The 20,824-nt window shown below is 62.3% G+C and overlaps 1 protein-coding gene across 1 annotated transcript in view; it reads left to right on the top strand.

Moving 5' to 3' along the window:
• The window catches only part of LOC140489428 (pleckstrin homology domain-containing family A member 7-like), a 93,797-nt gene that overhangs the window by 36,362 nt on the left and 36,611 nt on the right, over positions 1 to 20,824 (top strand). Inside the window, 1 exon segment of the mRNA XM_072588976.1 lies at positions 1,167 to 1,297. Coding sequence (XP_072445077.1) covers positions 1,167 to 1,297 — 131 coding nt within the window.

The following is a 20,824-nucleotide window of genomic DNA, read 5'->3' as shown; positions in this document are numbered from 1 at the left end:
AAGCACCGAGCAAGAAGTATGCCACAGAACATCTGAAAACTGACTTCATGAAAGGTTAGAACCCCAGCCACAAAGGAACTGTCAGTGGGAGAACATAGGTGGGAGAGAGAAATGGTGATTGTGAGAAAGAGGTGGAGGATCTGGTTGGGAGAGGGAGTGGGTGGGACTGAGATGGAGGGGATGAGTGCGAATGGATATGGTGTGAGTGTGAACAATTGATATCACAGGATGAAGCCTCACCAGGGCAGAGGAGCTCTTTGGTAGATTTGTTGCCTGTCCTGGTTGGAGTTGACAAGATGCAGTTGGTCTTTTGTTGATGGACAAAATCCACCTGGGAGTCTGTTTTGTAGAGACTGTGGTCTTAAACAAGATTTAGTTTGTTGTCGGATAATGATGAGGTCCCAGTTACATTGATCTGATAGACAGTCCAGCTTAGTCATGCTGGGTGATGCTAAATGCCCACCTCAGTGTAGATGGGCATCTCTTATTGCCCCAGAGGATAGTTCTGTCAGCAACATTACTGTGGGATTGGAACCACATGTCGGCCAGACCAGGTAAGGAAAGCAGATTTCCTTCTCTAAAAGCATTACTGAACCAGATGGGGTTTTTTTGACAATATGGTTAATGTTTAGACCAGATTTAATTCCAGATGTATTTGTTGAATTTAAGTGACAGTGTGGGTAACTGCACACGCGTGTTCATTAGGAAACACGCATTCGAAGTGCTGACATCATCACATAGACTTTGTGTGCTATTCCCGTAGATGCCTGAGTCTGGTGGTGGGGATAGGGATATCGGACACAGGGAAATCCCCACCCTCCCAATCCCCTTGGTGAGGAGGGAAGAGGGCCCTGGGGGAGGGGCAGCAGCCAGTACACCCTGTCGCACTCTGTATCCCTCTATACTCCCCCCTGCTGCCCGCCCCCCCCAGCTCTCTCACCCAATCACCCACCGACTTCCCCTCTGGACCTCTCCTAATCTCTTCCCCCTCCCACCCCCACTTTCGCTGTGTCCCTCTGAACAACAATGTGTCTGTCTCGCTGTCACACACTGCTGATGTAAAATCCAGCTCTTATGGGTATGAACCCTTTCAGACTCTTCCACCGTTGTTGTAACTTCACGTCCAATTGGGCCTGTGAGTTAATAACGAGTTAATTTCCTTACAGTGTAATCCCAGTAAGGTAATCATCACCTCCCGATACATCGATACAGACCCTGGGACTCCCCTTAGCCCAGAGCAGCTGCAGGAGAAGGAAAGAACATTGCAGAAAATCAAGACCATGATCGCAAAGACCAGGTGAGGAACCTCAGAACCAGACAGGTCCTAAAGAGGCCTTTTGGCCCATTGTGTAACTGCCAGCTCTTTGATAATCCCACTCCCTGCTGCTTCCCCAGAGTCCTGACCATTTATTTTCAAGAATTTATCCAATTTCCTTTAGGATTGTTATTAAATCTGTGTTTACTGTCCTTAACATGCTCTCTTTCTGATAAGGAGACCACTTCAGGGTCTGTAATGTTGGTTTCAGCTGTCTAACTGATTGATTATGTTGAATTATTTCGCTGTTGTCTACTCTGTGTTTGTTTGGACAGGTTGGAGGATATTGAGTGAGGTTCACAAGTCGGGACAATGGATAGTGAGAGACACAGGCTAGAATCCCTGGTCACAACGATCTGTCCCACACAACAGGATCTTTGATAAATGTCATTGTTTCAGACTGACTGTCTGTTTTGCTTCTCTTGGTTTCATTGTGGTCTGGTCTCTGACGGAACATTCAATACTTCAGTCTGATCTCCAGGGGAACAGACTGATCTACACCATTGTAACCTCCCCCCATCATATTCACCCAGTGACCAACAGCATAATACCCTGTGATTCAGCAGCCAGCCCACATCCTCAACCCCCACATTCCCCTCCCCGACTCACCGCCCCCACATTCCCCACTCCGACTCACCGACCCCCATATTCCCCACTCCGACTCACTGACCCCCACATTCCCCACTCCGGCTCACTGCCCCCACATTCCCCACTCTGACTCACCGACCCCCACATTCCCCACCCCGACTCACCGTCCCCCACATTCCCCACTCCGACTCACCGTCCCCCACATTCCCCACTCTGACTCACCGACCCCCACATTCCCCACTCCGACTCACCGACCCCCACATTCCCCTCCCCGACTCACCGCCCCCACATTCCCCACCCTGACTCACTGCCCCCACATTCCCCACCCTGACTCACCGCCCCCACATTCCCCACCCTGACTCACTGCCCTCACATTCCCGACTCCGACTCACCGCCCCCACATTCCCCACCCTGACTCACTGTCCCCCACATTCCCCACCCTGACTCACTGTCCCCCACATTCCCCACCCTGACTCACCGCCCCCACATTCCCCACCCGGACTCACTGACCCCCACATTCCCCACCCTGACTCACTGACCCCCACATTCCCCACCCCGACTCACCGACCCCCACATTCCCACTCCGACTCACCGCCCCCACATTCCCCACCCTGTCTCACTGCCCCCACATTCCCCACTCCGACTCACCGGCCCCCACATTCCCCTCCCCGACTCACCGACCCCCACATTCCCCACCCTGACTCACTGACCCCCACATTCCCCACTCTGACTCACCGACCCCCTCATTCCCCACCCTGACTCACTGCCCCCACATTCCCCATCCTGTCTCACCGTCCCCCACATTCCCCACCCTGACTCACCGTCCCCCACATTCCCCACCCTGTCTCACCGTCCCCCACATTCCCCACACTGACTCACTGCCCCCACATTCCCCACCCTGACTCACCGCCCCCACATTCCCCACCCTGACTCACTGCCCCCACATTTCCGACTCCGACTCACCGCCCCCACATTCCCCACCCTGACTCACTGTCCCCCACATTCCCCACCCTGACTCACCGACCCCCACATTCCCCACTCCGACCCACCGACCCCCACATTCCCCACTCCGACTCACTGTCCCCCACATTCCCCACCCTGACTCACCGCGCCCACATTCCCCACCCTGACTCACTGCCCCCACATTCCCCACACTGACACACCGTCCCTCACATTCCCCACCCTGACTCACTGCCCCAACATTCCCCACTCCGACTCACCGACCCCCACTTTCCCCACTCCGACTCACCGACACCCACATTCCCCACCCTGACTCACTGACTCCCACATTCCCCACCCTGACTCACCGTCCCCCACATTCCCCTCCCCGACTCACCGACCCCCACATTCCCCACTCCGACTCACCGTCCCCCAAATTCCCCACCCTGTCTCACTGCCCCCAGATTCCCCACTCTGACTCACCGACCCCCATATTCCCCTACCCGACTCACCGACCCCCACATTCCCCACTCCGACTCACCGTCCCCCAAATTCCCCACCCTGACTCACTGCCCCCACATTCCCCACCCTGACTCACCGCCCCCACATACCCCACCCTGACTCACCGCCCCCACATTCCCCACTCCGACTCACCGTCCCCCAAATTCCCCACCCTTACTCACTGTCCCCCACATTCCCCACCCTGAGTCACTGCCCCCACATTCCCCACCCTGACTCACCGTCCCCCACATTCCCTCCCCGACCCACCGACCCCCACATTCCCAACTCCGACTCACCATCCCCCACATTCCCCACCCTGTCTCACTGCCCCCACATTCCCCACTCTGACTCACCGACCCCCATATTCCCCTCCCCGACTCACCGCCCACACTTTCCCCACTCCGACTCACCGTCCCCCACACACCCCACCCTGACTCAACGCCCCCACATTCCCCACTCCGACTCACCGTCCCCCACATTCCCCACTCCAACTCACCGTCCCCCACATTCCCCAGCCTGACTCACCGACCCCCACATTCCTCTCCCTGACACACTGTCCCCCACATTCCCCACCCTGACTCACTGCCCCCCACATTCCCCACCATGACTCACTGCCCCCACATTCCCCTCCTCGACTCACCGACCCCCACATTCCCCACCCTGACTCACTGCCCCCACATTCCCCACCCTGACTCACTGCCCCCACATTCCCCTCCTCGACTCACCGACCCCCACATTCCCCACCCTGACTCACCGTCCCCCACATTCCTCACTCCGTCTCACCGCCCCCACATTCCCCACCCTGACTCACTGCCCCCAAATTCCCCACCCTGACTCACCGTCCCCCACATTCCCCACCCTGACTCACTGCCCCCACATTCCTCACTCCGATTCACTGACCCCCAAATTCCCCACTCTGACTCACTGCCCCCACATTCCCCACCCTGACTCACAGACCCCCACATTCCCCACTCCGACTCACTGCCCCCACATTCCCCACCCTGACTCACCGTCCCCCACATTCCCCACCCTGACTCACTGCCCCCACATTCCTCTCCCTGACTCACTGCCACAACATTCCCCACTCCGACTCACCGACCCCCACATTCCCCACCTTGACACACCATCCCCCACATTCCCCACCCTGACTCACCATCCCCCACATTCACCACCCTGACTCACTGTCCCCACATTCCTCTCCCTGACTCACTGCCCCCACATTCCCGACTCCGACTCACCGACCCCCACATTCCCCACCCTGACACACCGTCCCCCACATTCCCCACCCTGACACACCGTCCCCCACATTCCCCACCCTGACTCACTGTCCCCCACATTCCCCTCCCCGACTCACCGACCCCGACATTCCTCTCCCCGACTCACCGTCTCCCACATTCCCCACCCTGTCACACCGTCCCCCACAATCCCCACCCTGACTCACCGTCCCCACATTCCCCTCCCCGACTCACTGACCCCGACATTCCTCTCCCCGACTCACTGTCTCCCACATTCCCCACTCCGACTCACCGTCCCCCACATTCCCCACCCTGACTCACTGCCCCCACATTCCCCACACTGACTCACCGTCCCCCACATTCCCCACTCCGACTCACCGACCCCCACATTCCCCACTCCGACTCACCGTCCCCCACATTCCCCACCCTGACTCACCGTCCCCCACATTCCCCACCCTGACTCACTGCCCCCACATTCCCCACCCTGACTCACCGTCCCCCACATTCCCCACCCTGACTCACTGCCCCCACATTCCCCACCCTGACTCACCGTCCCCCACATTCCCCACCCTGACTCAACGTCCCCCACATTTCCCACCCTGACTCACTGCCCCCACATTCCCCACCCTGACTCACTGCCCCCACATTCCCCACCCTGACTCACTGTCCCCCACATTCCCCACTCCGACTCACCGACCCCCACATTCCCCACTCCGACACACCGACCCCCACATTCCCCACTCCGACTCACCGACCCCCACATTCGCCACCCTGACTCACCGTCCCCCACATTCCCCTCCCCGACTCACCGACCCCCACATTCCCCACTCCGACTCACCGCCCCCCCACATTCCCCACCCTGACTCACCATCCCCCACATTCCCCTCCCCGACTCACCGACCCCCACATTCCCCACTCCGACTCACCGTCCCCCACATTCCCCACCCTGTCTCACTGCCCCCACCCTGACTCACCGACTCCCACATTCCCCACCCTGACTCACCGTCCCCCACATTCCCCTCCCCGACCCACCGACCCCCACATTCGCCACTCCGACCCACCGACCCCCACATTCCCCACTCCGACTCACCGTCCGCCACATTCCCCACCCTGTCTCACTGCCCCCACTCTGACTCACCGACTCCCACATTCCCCACCCTGACTCACCGTCCCCCACATTCCCCTCCCCGACCCACCGACCCCCACATTCGCCACTCCGACCCACCGACCCCCACATTCCCCACTCCGACTCACCGTCCCCCACATTCCCCACCCTGTCTCACTGCCCCCACATTCCCCACTCCGACTCACCGCCCCCCACATTCCCCACTCCGACTCACCGTCCCCCACATTCCCCACTCCAACTCACCGTCCCCCACATTCCCACCCTGACTCACTGTCCCCCACATTCCCCACCCGACTCACTGTTCCCCACATTCTCCACCCTGACTCACTGCCCCCACATTCCACACCCTGACTCACCGTCCCCCACATTCCCCTCCCCGACTCACCGACCCCCACATTCCCCACTCCAACCCACCGACCCCCACATTCCCCACTCCGACTCACCGTCCCCCACATTCCCCACCCTGACTCACCGCCCCCACATTCCCCACTCTGACTCACCGACCCCCATATTCCCCACTCTGACTCACCGCCCCCACATTCCCCACTCCGACTCACCGTCCCCCACATACCCCACCCTGACTCACCGCCACCACATTCCTCACTCCGACTCACCGTCCCCCACATTCCCCACCCTGACTCACCGCGCCCACATTCCCCACCCTGACTCACTGCCCCCACATTCCCCACACTGACTCACCGTCCCCCACATTCCCCACCCTGACTCACTGCCCCCACATTCCCCACTCCGACTCACCGACCCCCACTTTCCCCACTCCGACTCACCGACCCCCACATTCCCCACCCTGACTCACCGTCCCCCACATTCCCCTCCCCGACTCACCGACCCCCACATTCCCCACTCCGACCCACCGACCCCCACATTCCCCACTCCGACTCACCGTCCCCCAAATTCCCCACCCTGTCTCACTGCCCCCACATTCCCCACTCTGACTCACCGACCCCCATATTCCCCTACCCGACTCCCCGCTCCCACATTCCCCACTCCGACTCACCGTCCCCCACATTCCCCAACCTGACTCAGCGCCCCCACATTCCCCACCCTGACTCACCGCCCCCACATACCCCACCCTGACTCACCGCCCCCACATTCCCCACTCCGACTCACCGTCCCCCAAATTCCCCACCCTGACTCACTGTCCCCCACATTCCCCACCCTGACTCACTGCCCCCACATTCCCCACCCTGACTCACCGTCCCCCACATTCCCCTCCCCGACCCACCGACCCCCACATTCCCCACTCCGACTCACCGTCCCCCACATTCCCCACCCTGTCTCACTGCCCCCACATTCCCCACTCTGACTCACCGACCCCCATATTCCCCTCCCCGACTCACCGCCCCCACTTTCCCCACTCCGACTCACCGACCCCGACATTCCCCACTCCGACTCACCGTCCCCCACACACCCGACCCTGACTCAATGCCCCCACATTCCCCACTCCGACTCACCGTCCCCCACATTCCCCACTCCAACTCACCGTCCCCCACATTCCCCAGCCTGACTCACCGACCCCCACATTCCTCTCCCTGACTCACTGTCCCCCACATTCCCCACCCTGACTCACTGCCCCCACATTCCCCTCCTCGACTCACCGACCCCCACTTTCCCCACCCTGACTCACTGCCCCCACATTCCCCACCCTGACTCACTGCCCCCACATTCCCCACCCTGACTCACCGTCCCCCACATTCCCCACTCTGACTCACCGTCCCCCACATTCCTCACTCCGTCTCACCGCCCCCACATTCCCCACCCTGACTCACTGCCCCCAAATTTCCCACCCTGACTCACTGCCCCCACATTCCTCACTCCGATTCACTGACCCCCAAATTCCCCACTCCGACTCACTGCCCCCACATTCCCCACCCTGACTCACAGACCCCCACATTCCCCACTCCGACTCACTGCCCCCACATTCCCCACCCCGACCCACCGACCCCCACATTCCCCATTCCGACTCACCGTCCCCCACATTCCCCACCCTGTCTCACTGCCCCCACATTCCCCACTCTGACTCACTGACCCCCATATTCCCCTCCCCGACTCCCCGCCCCCACATTCTCCACTCCGACTCACCACCCCCCACATTCCCCACCCTGATTCACCATCCCCCACATTCCCCTCCCCGACTCACCAACCCCCACATTCCCCACTCCGACTCACCGTCCCCCACATTCCCCACCCTGTCTCACTGCCCCCACATTCCCCACTCTGACTCACCGACTCCCACATTCCCCACCCTGACTCACCGTCCCCCACATTCCCCTCCCCGACTCACCGACCCCCACATTCCCCACTCCGACTCACCGTCCCCCACATTCCCCACTCCAACTCACCGCCCCCCACATTCCCCACTCCGACTCACCGTCCCCCACATTCCCCACTCCAACTCACCGTCCCCCACATTCCCACCCTGACTCACTGTCCCCCACATTCCCCACCCGACTCACTGTTCCCCACATTCCCCACCCTGACTCACTGCCCCCACATTCCACACCCTGACTCACCGTCCCCCATATTCCCCACTCTGACTCACCGTCCCCCACATTCCCCTCCCCGACTCACCGACCCCCACATTCCCCACTCCAACCCACCGACCCCCACATTCCCCACTCCGACTCACCGTCCCCCACATTCCCCACCCTGTCTCACTGCCCCCACATTCCCCACTCTGACTCACCGACCCCCATATTCCCCACTCTGACTCACCGCCCCCACATTCCCCACTCCGACTCACCGTCCCCCACATTCCCCACCCTGACTCACCGCCCCCACATTCCCCACCCTGACTCACCGACCCCCACATTCCCCACTCCGACTCACCGTCCCCCACATTCCCCACTCCAACTCACCGTCCCCCACATTCCCACCCCGACTCACCGACCCCCACATTCCCCACCCTGACTCACTGTCCCCCACAATCCCCACCCTGACTCACTGTCCCCCACATTCCCCACCCTGACTCACTGTCCCCCACAATCCCCACCCTGACTCACCGTCCCTCACATTCCCCTCCCCGACTCACCGACCGCCACATTCCCCACTCTGACACACTGTCCCCCACATTCCTCTCCCTGACTCACTGTCCCCCACATTCCCCACCCTGACTCACTGTCCCCCACATTCCCCACCCTGACTCACTGCCCCCACATTCCCCACCCTGACTCACCGCCCCCACATTCTCCACCCTGACTCACCGCCCCCACATTCCCCACCCTGACTCACTGCCCCCACATTCCCCACCCTGACTCACCGTCCCCCACATTCCCCACTCTGACTCACCGTCCCCCACATTCCTCACTCCGACTCACCGCCCCCACATTTCCCACCCTGACTCACTACCCCCACATTTCCCACCCTGACTCACCGTCCCCCACATTCCCCACCCTGACTCACTGCCCCCACATTCCGCACTCCGATTCACTGACCCCCACATTCCCCACTCCGACTCACTGCCCCCACATTCCCCACCCTGACTCACTGACCCCCACATTCCCCACTCCGACTCACTGCCCCCACATTCCCCACCCCGACTCACCGTCCCCAACATTCCCCGCCCTGACTCACCGTCCCCCACATTCCCCACCCTGACTCACTGCCCCCACATTCCTCTCCCAGACTCACTGCCAGAACATTCCCCACTCCGACTAACCGACCCCCACATTCCCCACCCTGACTCACCGTTCCCCACATTCCCCACCCTGACTCATCGTCCCCCACATTCCCCACCCTGACTCACTGTCCCCCACATTCCCCACCCTGACTCACTGTCCCCCACATTCCCCTCCCCAACTCACCGACCCCGACATTCCTCTCCCCGACTCACCGACCCCCATATTCCCCACTCTGACTCACCGCCCCCACATTCCCCACTCCGACTCACCGTCCCCCACATTCCCCACCCTGACTCACCGCCCCCACATTCCCCACCCTGACTCACCGCCCCCACATACCCCACCCTGACTCACCGTCCCCCACATTCCCCACCCTGACTCACTGCCCCCACATTCCCCACACTGTCTCACCGTCCCCCACATTCCCCACCCTGACTCACTGTCCCCCACATTCCCCACCCTGACTCACCGTCCCTCACATTCCCCTCCCCGACTCACCGACCGCCACATTCCCCACTCTGACTCACTGTCCCCCACATTCCTCTCCCTGACTCACTGTCCCCCACATTCCCCACCTTGTCTCACTGTCCCCCACATTCCCCACTCTGACTCACTGCCCCCACATTCCCCACCCTGACTCACCGCCCCCACATTCTCCACCCTGACTCACCGCCCCCACATACCCCACCCTGACTCAACGCCCACACATTCCCCACTCCGACTCACTGTCCCCCACATTCCCCACCCTGACTCACTGTCCCCCACATTCCCCTCCCCGACTCACCGACCCCCACATTCCTCTCCCTGACTCACTGTCCCCCACATTCCCCACCCTGACTCACTGTCCCCCACATTACCCACCCTGACTCACTGCCCCCACTTTCCCCTCCTCGACTCACCGACCCCCACATTCCCCACCCTGACTCACTGCCCCCACATTCCCCACCCTGACTCACCGTCCCCCACATTCCCCACTCTGACTCACCGACCCCACATTCCTCACTCCGACTCACCGCCCCCACATTCCCCACCCTGACTCACTACCCCCACATTTCCCACCCTGACTCACCGTCCCCCACATTCCCCACCCTGACTCACTGCCCCCACATTCCGCACTCCGATTCACTGACCCCCACATTCCCCACTCCGACTCACTGCCCCCACATTCCCCACTCCGACTCACTGACCCCCACATTCCCCACTCCGACTCACTGCCCCCACATTCCCCACCCCGACTCACCGTCCCCAACATTCCCCGCCCTGACTCACCGTCCCCCACATTCCCCACCCTGACTCACTGCCCCCACATTCCTCTCCCTGACTCACTGCCAGAACATTCCCCACTCCGACTAACCGACCCCCACATTCCCCACCCTGACTCACCGTTCCCCGCATTCCCCACCCTGACTCATCGTCCCCCACATTCCCCACCCTGACTCACTGTCCCCCACATTCCCCTCCCCAACTCACCGACCCCGACATTCCTCTCCCCGACTCACCGACCCCCATATTCCCCACTCTGACTCACCGCCCCCACATTCCCCACTCCGACTCACCGTCCCCCACATTCCCCACCCTGACTCACCGCCCCCACATTCCCCACCCTGACTCACCGCCCCCACATACCCCACCCTGACTCACCGTCCCCCACATTCCCCACCCTGACTCACTGCCCCCACATTCACCACACTGTCTCACCGTCCCCCACATTCCCCACCCTGACTCACCGTCCCCCACATTCCCCACTCCGACTCACCGACCCCCACATTCCCCACTCCGACTCACCGACCCCCACATTCGCCACCCTGACTCACCGCCCCCACATTCCCCACTCCGACTCACCGTCCCCCACATTCCCCACCCTGACTCACCGTCCCCCACATTCCCCACTCTGACTCACCGACCCCCATATTCCCCACTCTGACTCACCGCCCCCACATTCCCCACTCCGACTCACCGTCCCCCACATACCCGTCCCTGACTCACCGCCACCACATTCCCAACTCCGACTCACCGTCCCCCACATTCCCCACCCTGACTCACTGTCCCCCACATTCCCCTCCCCGACTCACCGACCCCCACATTCCTCTCCCTGACTCACTGTCCCCCACATTCCCCACCCTGACTCACTGTCCCCCACATTCCCCACCCTGACTCACTGCCCCCACATTCCCCTCCTCGACTCACCGACCCCCACATTCCCCACCCTGACTCACCGCCCCCACATACCCCACCCTGACTCACTGCCCCCACATTCCCCACTCCGACTCACCGTCCCCCACATTCCCCACTCCAACTCACCGTCCCCCACATTCCCACCCTGACTCACTGTCCCCCACATTCCCCACCCGACTCACTGTTCCCCACATTCCCTACCCTGACTCACTGCCCCCACATTCCCCACTCTGACTCACCGACCCCCACATTCCCCACCCTGACTCACCGCCCCCACATACCCCACCCTGTCTCACTGCCCCCACATTCCCCACTCTGACTCACCGACCCCCATATTCCCCACCCTGACTCACCGCCCCCACATTCCCCACCCTGACTCACCGCCCCCACATACCCCACTCCGACTCACCGTCCCCCACATTCCCCACTCCAACTCACCGTCCCCCACATTCCCACCCTGACTCACTGTCCCCCACATTCCCCACCCGACTCACTGTTCCCCACATTCCCCACCCTGACTCACCGTCCCCCACATTCCCCACTCTGACTCACCGTCCCCCACATTCCCCTCCCCGACTCACCGACCCCCACATTCCCCACTCCGACTCACCGTCCCCCATATTCCCCACTCCGACTCACCGTCCCCCACATTCCCCACCCTGTCTCACTGCCCCCACATTCCCCACTCTGACTCACCGACCCCCATATTCCCCACTCTGACTCACCGCCCCCACATTCCCCACTCCGACTCACCGTCCCCCACATTCCCCACCCTGACTCACTGCCCCCACATTTCCCACCCTGACTCACCGCCCCCACATTCCCCACCCTGACTCACCGCCCCCACATACCCCACCCTGAAGCAACGCCCACACATTCCCCACTCCGACTCACCGTCCCCCACATTCTCCACCCTGACTCACTGTCCCCCACATTCCCCTCCTCGACGCACCGACCCCCACATTCCCCACCCTGACTCACCGCCCCCACATTCCCCACCCTGACTCACCGCCCCCACATACCCCACTCCGACTCACCGTCCCCCACATTCCCCACTCCAACTCACCGTCCCCCACATTCCCACCCTGACTCACTGTCCCCCACATTCCCCACCCGACTCACTGTTCCCCACATTCCCCACCCTGACTCACCGTCCCCCACATTCCCCACTCTGACTCACCGTCCCCCACATTCCCCTCCCCGACTCACCGACCCCCACATTCCCCACTCCGACTCACCGTCCCCCATATTCCCCACTCCGACTCACCGTCCCCCACATTCCCCACCCTGTCTCACTGCCCCCACATTCCCCACTCTGACTCACCGACCCCCATATTCCCCACTCTGACTCACCGCCCCCACATTCCCCACTCCGACTCACCGTCCCCCACATTCCCCACCCTGACTCACTGCCCCCACATTTCCCACCCTGACTCACTGCCCCCACATTCCCCACTCCGACTCACCGTCCCCCACATTCCCCACCCTGACTCACTGCCCCCACATTTCCCACCCTGACTCACTGCCCCCACATTCCCCACCCTGACTCACAGACCCCCACATTCCCCACCCTTACTCACCGCCCCCACATTCCCCACTCCGACTCACTGACCCCCACATTCCCCACTCTGACTCACTGTCCCCCACATTCCCCACCCTGACTCACTGCCCCCACATTTCCCACCCTGACTCACCGTCCTCCACATTCCCCTCTCTGACTCAGCGACCCCCATATTCCAGACCCTGACCCACCGACCCCCATATTCCCCACTCCGACTCACCGTCCCCCATATTCCCCACTCCGACTCACTGCCCCCACATTCCTCTCCCTGACTCACAGACCCCCCCATTCCCCACCCTGACTCACCGTCCCCTACATTCCCCTCCCCGACTCACCGACCCCCACATTCCCCACTCCGACCCACCGACCCCCACATTCCCCACTGCGACTCACCGTCCCCCACATTCCCCACCCTGTCTCACTGCCCCCACATTCCCCACTCTGACTCACCGACTCCCACATTCCCCACCCTGACTCACAGACCCCCACATTCCCCTCCCCGACTCACCGACCCCCACATTCCCCACTCCGACCCACCGACCCCCACATTCCCCACTCCGACTCACCGTCCCCCACATTCCCCACCCTGTCTCACTGCCCCCACATTCCCCACTCTGACTCACTGACCCCCATATTCCCCTCCCCGACTCCCCGCCCCCACATTCTCCACTCCGACTCACCGCCCCCCACATTCCCCACCCTGACTCACCATCCCCCACATTCCCCTCCCCGACTCACCGACCCCCACATTCCCCACTCCGACTCACCGTCCCCCACATTCCCCACCCTGTCTCACTGCCCCCACATTCCCCACTCTGACTCACCGACTCCCACATTCCCCACCCTGACTCACCGTCCCCCACATTCCCCTCCCCGACCCACCGACCCCCACATTCGCCACTCCGACCCACCGACCCCCACATTCCCCACTCCGACTCACCGTCCCCCACATTCCCCACCCTGACTCACCGTCCCCCACATTTCCCACCCTGACTCACCGTCCCCCACATTCCCCACCCTGACTCACTGCCCCCACATTCCCCACACTGTCTCACCGTCCCCCACATTCCCCACCCTGACTCACCGTCCCCCACATTCCCCATTCCGACTCACCGACCCCCACATTCCCCACTCCGACTCACCGACCCCCACATTCGCCACCCTGACTCACCGTCCCCCACATTCCCCACCCTGACTCACCGTCCCCCACATTCCCCTCCCCGACCCACCGAACCCCACATACCCACTCCGACTCACCGTCCCCCACATTCCCCACCCTGTCTCACTGCCCCCACATTCCCCACTCTGACTCACTGACCCCCATATTCCCCTCCCCGACTCCCCGCCCCCACATTCCCCACTCCGACTCACCGTCCCCCACATTCCCCACTCCAACTCACTGTCCCCCACATTCCCCACCCTGACTCACTGTCCCCCACATTCCCCACCCTGTCTCACTGCCCCCACATTCCCCACTCTGACTCACTGACCCCCATATTCCCCACTCTGACTCACCGCCCCCACATTCCCCACTCTGACTCACCGCCCCCACATACCCCACCCTGAATCAACGCCCACACATTCCCCACTCCGACTCACCATCCCCCACATTCCCCACCCTGACTCACTGTCCCCCACATTCCCCTCCCCGACTCACCGACCCCCACATTCCTCTCCCTGACTCACTGTCCCCCACATTCCCCACCCTGACTCACTGCCCCCACATTCCCCTCCTCGACTCACCGACCCCCACATTCCCCACCCTGACTCACCGCCCCCACATTCCCCACCCTGACTCACCGCCCCCACATACCCCACTCCGACTCACCGTCCCCCACATTCCCCACTCCAACTCACCGTCCCCCACATTCCCACCCTGACTCACTGTCCCCCACATTCCCCACCCAACTCACTGTTCCCCACATTCCCCACCCTGACTCACCGTCCCCCACATTCCCCACCCTGACTCACCGTCCCCCACATTCCCCTCCCCGACTCACTGTTCCCCACATTCCCCACTCCAACTCACCGTCCCCCACATTCCCACCCTGACTCACTGTCCCCCACATTCCCCACTCCAACTCACCGTCCCCCACATTCCCACCCTGACTCACTGTCCCCCACATTCCCCACCCAACTCACTGTTCCCCACATTCCCCACCCTGACTCACCGTCCCCCACATTCCCCACCCTGACTCACTGTCCCCCACATTCCCCACCCGACTCACTGTTCCCCACATTCCCCACCCTGACTCACCGTCCCCCACATTCCCCACTCTGACTCACCGTCCCCCACATTCCCCTCCCCGACTCACCGACCCCCACATTCCCCACTCCGACTCACCGTCCCCCATATTCCCCACTCCGACTCACCGTCCCCCACATTCCCCACCCTGTCTCACTGCCCCCACATTCCCCACTCTGACTCACCGACCCCCATATTCACCACTCTGACTCACCGCCCCCACATTCCCCACTCCGACTCACCGTCCCCCACATTTCCCACCCTGACTCACTGCCCCTACATTTCCCACCCTGACTCACTGCCCCCACATTCCCCACCCTGACTCACAGACCCCCACATTCCCCACCCTGACTCACCACCCCCACATTCCCCACTCCGACTCACTGACCCCCACATTCCCCACTCTGACTCACTGTCCCCCACATTCCCCACCCTGACTTACTGCCCCCACATTTCCCACCCTGACTCACCGTCCTCCACATTCCCCACTCTGACTCAGCGACCCCCATATTCCAGACCCTGACACACCGACCCCCATATTCCCCACTCCGACTCACCGTCCCCCATATTCCCCACTCCGACTCACTGCCCCCACATTCCTCTCCCTGACTCACAGACCCCCACATTCCCCACCCTGACTCACCGTCCCCTACATTCCCCTCCCCGACTCACCGACCCCCACATTCCCCACTCCGACCCACCGACCCCCACATTCCCCACTGCGACTCACTGTCCCCCACATTCCCCACCCTGTCTCACTGCCCCCACATTCCCCACCCTGACTCACCGACTCCCACATTCCCCACCCTGACTCACCGACCCCCACATTCCCCTCCCCGACTCACCGACCCCCACATTCCCCACTCCGACCCACCGACCCCCACATTCCCCACTCCGACTCACCGTCCCCCACATTCCCCACCCTGTCTCACTGCCCCCACATTCCCCACTCTGACTCACTGACCCCCATATTCCCCTCCCCGACTCCCCGCCCCCACATTCTCCACTCCGACTCACCGCCCCCCACATTCCCCACCCTGACTCACCATCCCCCACATTCCCCTCCCCGACTCACCGTCCCCCACATTCCCCACCCTGTCTCACTGCCCCCACATTCCCCACTCTGACTCACCGACTCCCACATTCCCCACCCTGACTCACCGTCCCCCACATTCCCCTCCCCGACTCACCGACCCCCACATTCGCCACTCCGACCCACCGACCCCCACATTCCCCACTCCGACTCACCGTCCCCCACATTCCCCACCCTGACTCACCGTCCCCCACATTTCCCACCCTGACTCACCGTCCCGCACATTCCCCACCCTGACTCACTACCCCCACATTCCCCACACTGTCTCACCGTCCCCCACATTCCCCACCCTGACTCACCGTCCCCCACATTCCCCACTCCGACTCACCGACCCCCACATTCCCCACTCCGACTCACCGACCCCCACATTCGCCACCCTGACTCACCGTCCCCCACATTCCCCACCCTGACTCACCGTCCCCCACATTCCCCTCCCCGACTCACCGACCCCCACATTCCCCACTCCAACTCACCGTCCCCCACATTCCCCACCCTGTCTCACTGCCCCCACATTCCCCACTCTGACTCACCGACCCCCATATTCCCCTACCCGACTCCCCGCTCCCACATTCCCCACTCCGACTCACCGTCCCCCACATTCCCCAACCTGACTCAGCGCCCCCACATTCCCCACCCTGACTCACCGCCCCCACATACCCCACCCTGACTCACCGCCCCCACATTCCCCACTCCGACTCACCGTCCCCCAAATTACCCACCCTGACTCACTGTCCCCCACATTCCCCACCCTGACTCACTGCCCCCACATTCCCCACCCTGACTCACCGTCCCCCACATTCCCCTCCCCGACCCACCGACCCCCACATTCCCCACTCCGACTCACCGTCCCCCACATTCCCCACCCTGTCTCACTGCCCCCACATTCCCCACTCTGACTCACCGACCCCCATATTCCCCTCCCCGACTCACCGCCCCCACTTTCCCCACTCCGACTCACCGACCCCGACATTCCCCACTCCGACTCACCGTCCCCCACACACCCGACCCTGACTCAATGCCCCCACATTCCCCACTCCGACTCACCGTCCCCCACATTCCCCACTCCAACTCACCGTCCCCCACATTCCCCAGCCTGACTCACCGACCCCCACATTCCTCTCCCTGACTCACTGTCCCCCACATTCCCCACCCTGACTCACTGCCCCCACATTCCCCTCCTCGACTCACCGACCCCCACTTTCCCCACCCTGACTCACTGCCCCCACATTCCCCACCCTGACTCACTGCCCCCACATTCCCCACCCTGACTCACCGTCCCCCACATTCCCCACTCTGACTCACCGTCCCCCACATTCCTCACTCCGTCTCACCGCCCCCACATTCCCCACCCTGACTCACTGCCCCCAAATTTCCCACCCTGACTCACTGCCCCCACATTCCTCACTCCGATTCACTGACCCCCAAATTCCCCACTCCGACTCACTGCCCCCACATTCCCCACCCTGACTCACAGACCCCCACATTCCCCACTCCGACTCACTGCCCCCACATTCCCCACCCCGACCCACCGACCCCCACATTCCCCATTCCGACTCACCGTCCCCCACATTCCCCACCCTGTCTCACTGCCCCCACATTCCCCACTCTGACTCACTGACCCCCATATTCCCCTCCCCGACTCCCCGCCCCCACATTCTCCACTCCGACTCACCACCCCCCACATTCCCCACCCTGATTCACCATCCCCCACATTCCCCTCCCCGACTCACCAACCCCCACATTCCCCACTCCGACTCACCGTCCCCCACATTCCCCACCCTGTCTCACTGCCCCCACATTCCCCACTCTGACTCACCGACTCCCACATTCCCCACCCTGACTCACCGTCCCCCACATTCCCCTCCCCGACTCACCGACCCCCACATTCCCCACTCCGACTCACCGTCCCCCACATTCCCCACTCCAACTCACCGCCCCCCACATTCCCCACTCCGACTCACCGTCCCCCACATTCCCCACTCCAACTCACCGTCCCCCACATTCCCACCCTGACTCACTGTCCCCCACATTCCCCACCCGACTCACTGTTCCCCACATTCCCCACCCTGACTCACTGCCCCCACATTCCACACCCTGACTCACCGTCCCCCACATTCCCCACCCTGACTCACCGTCCCCCATATTCCCCACTCTGACTCACCGTCCCCCACATTCCCCTCCCCGACTCACCGACCCCCACATTCCCCACTCCAACCCACCGACCCCCACATTCCCCACTCCGACTCACCGTCCCCCACATTCCCCACCCTGTCTCACTGCCCCCACATTCCCCACTCTGACTCACCGACCCCCATATTCCCCACTCTGACTCACCGCCCCCACATTCCCCACTCCGACTCACCGTCCCCCACATTCCCCACCCTGACTCACCGCCCCCACATTCCCCACCCTGACTCACCGACCCCCACATTCCCCACTCCGACTCACCGTCCCCCACATTCCCCACTCCAACTCACCGTCCCCCACATTCCCACCCCGACTCACCGACCCCCACATTCCCCACCCTGACTCACTGTCCCCCACAATCCCCACCCTGACTCACTGTCCCCCACATTCCCCACCCTGACTCACCGTCCCTCACATTCCCCTCCCCGACTCACCGACCGCCACATTCCCCACTCTGACACACTGTCCCCCACATTCCTCTCCCTGACTCACTGTCCCCCACATTCCCCACCCTGACTCACTGTCCCCCACATTCCCCACCCTGACTCACTGCCCCCACATTCCCCACCCTGACTCACCGCCCCCACATTCTCCACCCTGACTCACCGCCCCCACATTCCCCACCCTGACTCACTGCCCCCACATTCCCCACCCTGACTCACCGTCCCCCACATTCCCCACTCTGACTCACCGTCCCCCACATTCCTCACTCCAACTCACCGCCCCCACATTTCCCACCCTGACTCACTACCCCCACATTTCCCACCCTGACTCACCGTCCCCCACATTCCCCACCCTGACTCACTGCCCCCACATTCCGCACTCCGATTCACTGACCCCCACATTCCCCACTCCGACTCACTGCCCCCACATTCCCCACCCTGACTCACTGACCCCCACATTCCCCACTCCGACTCACTGCCCCCACATTCCCCACCCCGACTCACCGTCCCCAACATTCCCCGCCCTGACTCACCGTCCCCCACATTCCCCACCCTGACTCACTGCCCCCACATTCCTCTCCCAGACTCACTGCCAGAACATTCCCCACTCCGACTAACCGACCCCCACATTCCCCACCCTGACTCACCGTTCCCCACATTCCCCACCCTGACTCATCGTCCCCCACATTCCCCACCCTGACTCACTGTCCCCCACATTCCCCACCCTGACTCACTGTCCCCCACATTCCCCTCCCCAACTCACCGACCCCGACATTCCTCTCCCCGACTCACCGACCCCCATATTCCCCACTCTGACTCACCGCCCCCACATTCCCCACTCCGACTCACCGTCCCCCACATTCCCCACCCTGACTCACCGCCCCCACATTCCCCACCCTGACTCACCGCCCCCACATACCCCACCCTGACTCACCGTCCCCCACATTCCCCACCCTGACTCACTGCCCCCACATTCCCCACACTGTCTCACCGTCCCCCACATTCCCCACCCTGACTCACTGTCCCCCACATTCCCCACCCTGACTCACCGTCCCTCACATTCCCCTCCCCGACTCACCGACCGCCACATTCCCCACTCTGACTCACTGTCCCCCACATTCCTCTCCCTGACTCACTGTCCCCCACATTCCCCACCTTGTCTCACTGTCCCCCACATTCCCCACTCTGACTCACTGCCCCCACATTCCCCACCCTGACTCACCGCCCCCACATTCTCCACCCTGACTCACCGCCCCCACATACCCCACCCTGACTCAACGCCCACACATTCCCCACTCCGACTCACTGTCCCCCACATTCCCCACCCTGACTCACTGTCCCCCACATTCCCCTCCGCGACTCACCGACCCCCACATTCCTCTCCCTGACTCACTGTCCCCCACATTCCCCACCCTGACTCACTGCCCCCACATTCCCCACCCTGACTCACCGTCCCCCACATTCCCCACTCTGACTCACCGACCCCACATTCCTCACTCCGACTCACCGCCCCCACATTCCCCACCCTGACTCACTACCCCCACATTTCCCACCCTGACTCACCGTCCCCCACATTCCCCACCCTGACTCACTGCCCCCACATTCCGCACTCCGATTCACTGACCCCCACATTCCCCACTCCGACTCACTGCCCCCACATTCCCCACCCTGACTCACTGACCCCCACATTCCCCACTCCGACTCACTGCCCCCACATTCCCCACCCCGACTCACCGTCCCCAACATTCCCCGCCCTGACTCACCGTCCCCCACATTCC

The sequence above is a fragment of the Chiloscyllium punctatum genome, chromosome 18 (assembly GCF_047496795.1).
Source record: "Chiloscyllium punctatum isolate Juve2018m chromosome 18, sChiPun1.3, whole genome shotgun sequence".
Classification (NCBI taxonomy): Eukaryota; Metazoa; Chordata; class Chondrichthyes; order Orectolobiformes; family Hemiscylliidae; genus Chiloscyllium; species Chiloscyllium punctatum.
This window is presented reverse-complemented; position numbering and strand designations above follow the sequence as displayed.